This window comes from Brassica oleracea, unplaced genomic scaffold, assembly GCF_000695525.1.
Source record: "Brassica oleracea var. oleracea cultivar TO1000 unplaced genomic scaffold, BOL UnpScaffold03292, whole genome shotgun sequence".
NCBI lineage: Eukaryota > Viridiplantae > Streptophyta > Magnoliopsida > Brassicales > Brassicaceae > Brassica > Brassica oleracea.
The window spans coordinates 1-1241 of NW_013619817.1; the positions used below are offsets into that span (position 1 = coordinate 1).

The 1241-nt window shown below is 50.9% G+C and overlaps 1 protein-coding gene across 1 annotated transcript; it reads right to left on the reverse strand.

Moving 5' to 3' along the window:
* Positions 1-18: 18 nt before the first annotated feature.
* Positions 19-1205, reverse strand: LOC106321846 (the record flags this gene model as incomplete). Its single annotated transcript, XM_013760076.1, has 1 exon — positions 19-1205. A coding segment is annotated over exon 1 (1187 nt), but the record flags the coding sequence as incomplete, so codon positions are not given.
* Between the last annotated feature and the right edge of the window lie 36 nt (positions 1206-1241).

Sequence of the window (1241 nt, forward strand, 5' to 3'; positions counted from 1 at the left end):
CCGTCTTCTTCTTCATGCTCTTCTGGCTTGTCATCCTCAGTATGCTTTGGCCGGTTTCCACACTTATCCTGATTCTTGTGAGTTTTCTTTTCTTTGTTTTTGCTCCAGCTCTTGGTGCCGTTCGGCCTAGGCTTAGGGAGTTCGACGTTTGACGTTCCCTTTTCGTACGACGAGAAGAGGGTGTCTAACAAATGCCTGCAGTTCCTTGTATTATGTGCCTTAGACTTGTGGAAGCTACACCACATGTTTGGCTCAGCTGGTCCAGGACTTGACGCCGGAGGTGTCGAAGAGGTTTGCGCATTTAGGTCGTTTTCCCAGACATTCCAACCTTTTTCGCGTACAACGACAGTGGGCTGTGGGGACGCGTTTTTGTCTTCAACCACGTAGACGAAACTTTTCGGCTGGTTAGGTTTACTGCCCGAGGCGTGCTGACGAGGTTCCTGGCGTGCCTCAGGAACTTTGGGGACAGTTGCCGGTTTGGTTGCCGTGTTCAGTTTCTTAAGTATCGCCGCTGTGTCTTCTTCCATTCGGATGAAGTTGTTTGACCTGGCGATTGCGTCCTGGAGCGAAGTGGTTGGATTTCTGTAAAGATCCTCGCGAAACAAGGACTTGAAATAGAGAGTGTTCATCAGTGCGTCGACGGCAACGCTGTCGAGTACTTGGAATTTTGAAGTGATTGCTTTTAATTTTTCCATGAAGTCGCGGAGGCTTTGGCTCGATCCTTGAGATAGATTCCATAAATCGGACAGAGTTGCTCCTTGTCTTGTAAACATGATGTAGTGCTTGAGGAACGCAGTCGTCAGATCGTGGAAATTGTTGATAGAGTCGCGCTCCAATCCAGTGAACCATCCGAGGGCTGGTCCTTGAAGACTTTCCACGAAGAGACGACAGTAGCCAGCGTCTCTTTCTTCTTCAGAGAAGTTGGTTCGACCCATCGTGATGTTGAACGCAGTGATGTGGTCGGTTGGGTCCATCTTTCCGGCGTAATTCGGAAGGCGAATTTTCTCGGTCGGCCGGTAATGTACGTCGGTGATCTTCCGGGAAAATGGGGTTTTTAAGGTTTCGGCGAGTTGCTCGGTCGTCGCCTTTTGGGCGGCGTCTTTCTGCGCCATCCTCTCGAGTATGGTTTCTGCAAAGGCCGCTGCTGTTGGAGCGCCTTCGGTCACAGGCGACTCGTCGTCTGACGGCGAGTCGGGTTGAGTCATGATCTTTTGCTGACGCTACTCTGTCTGCCCCACGGT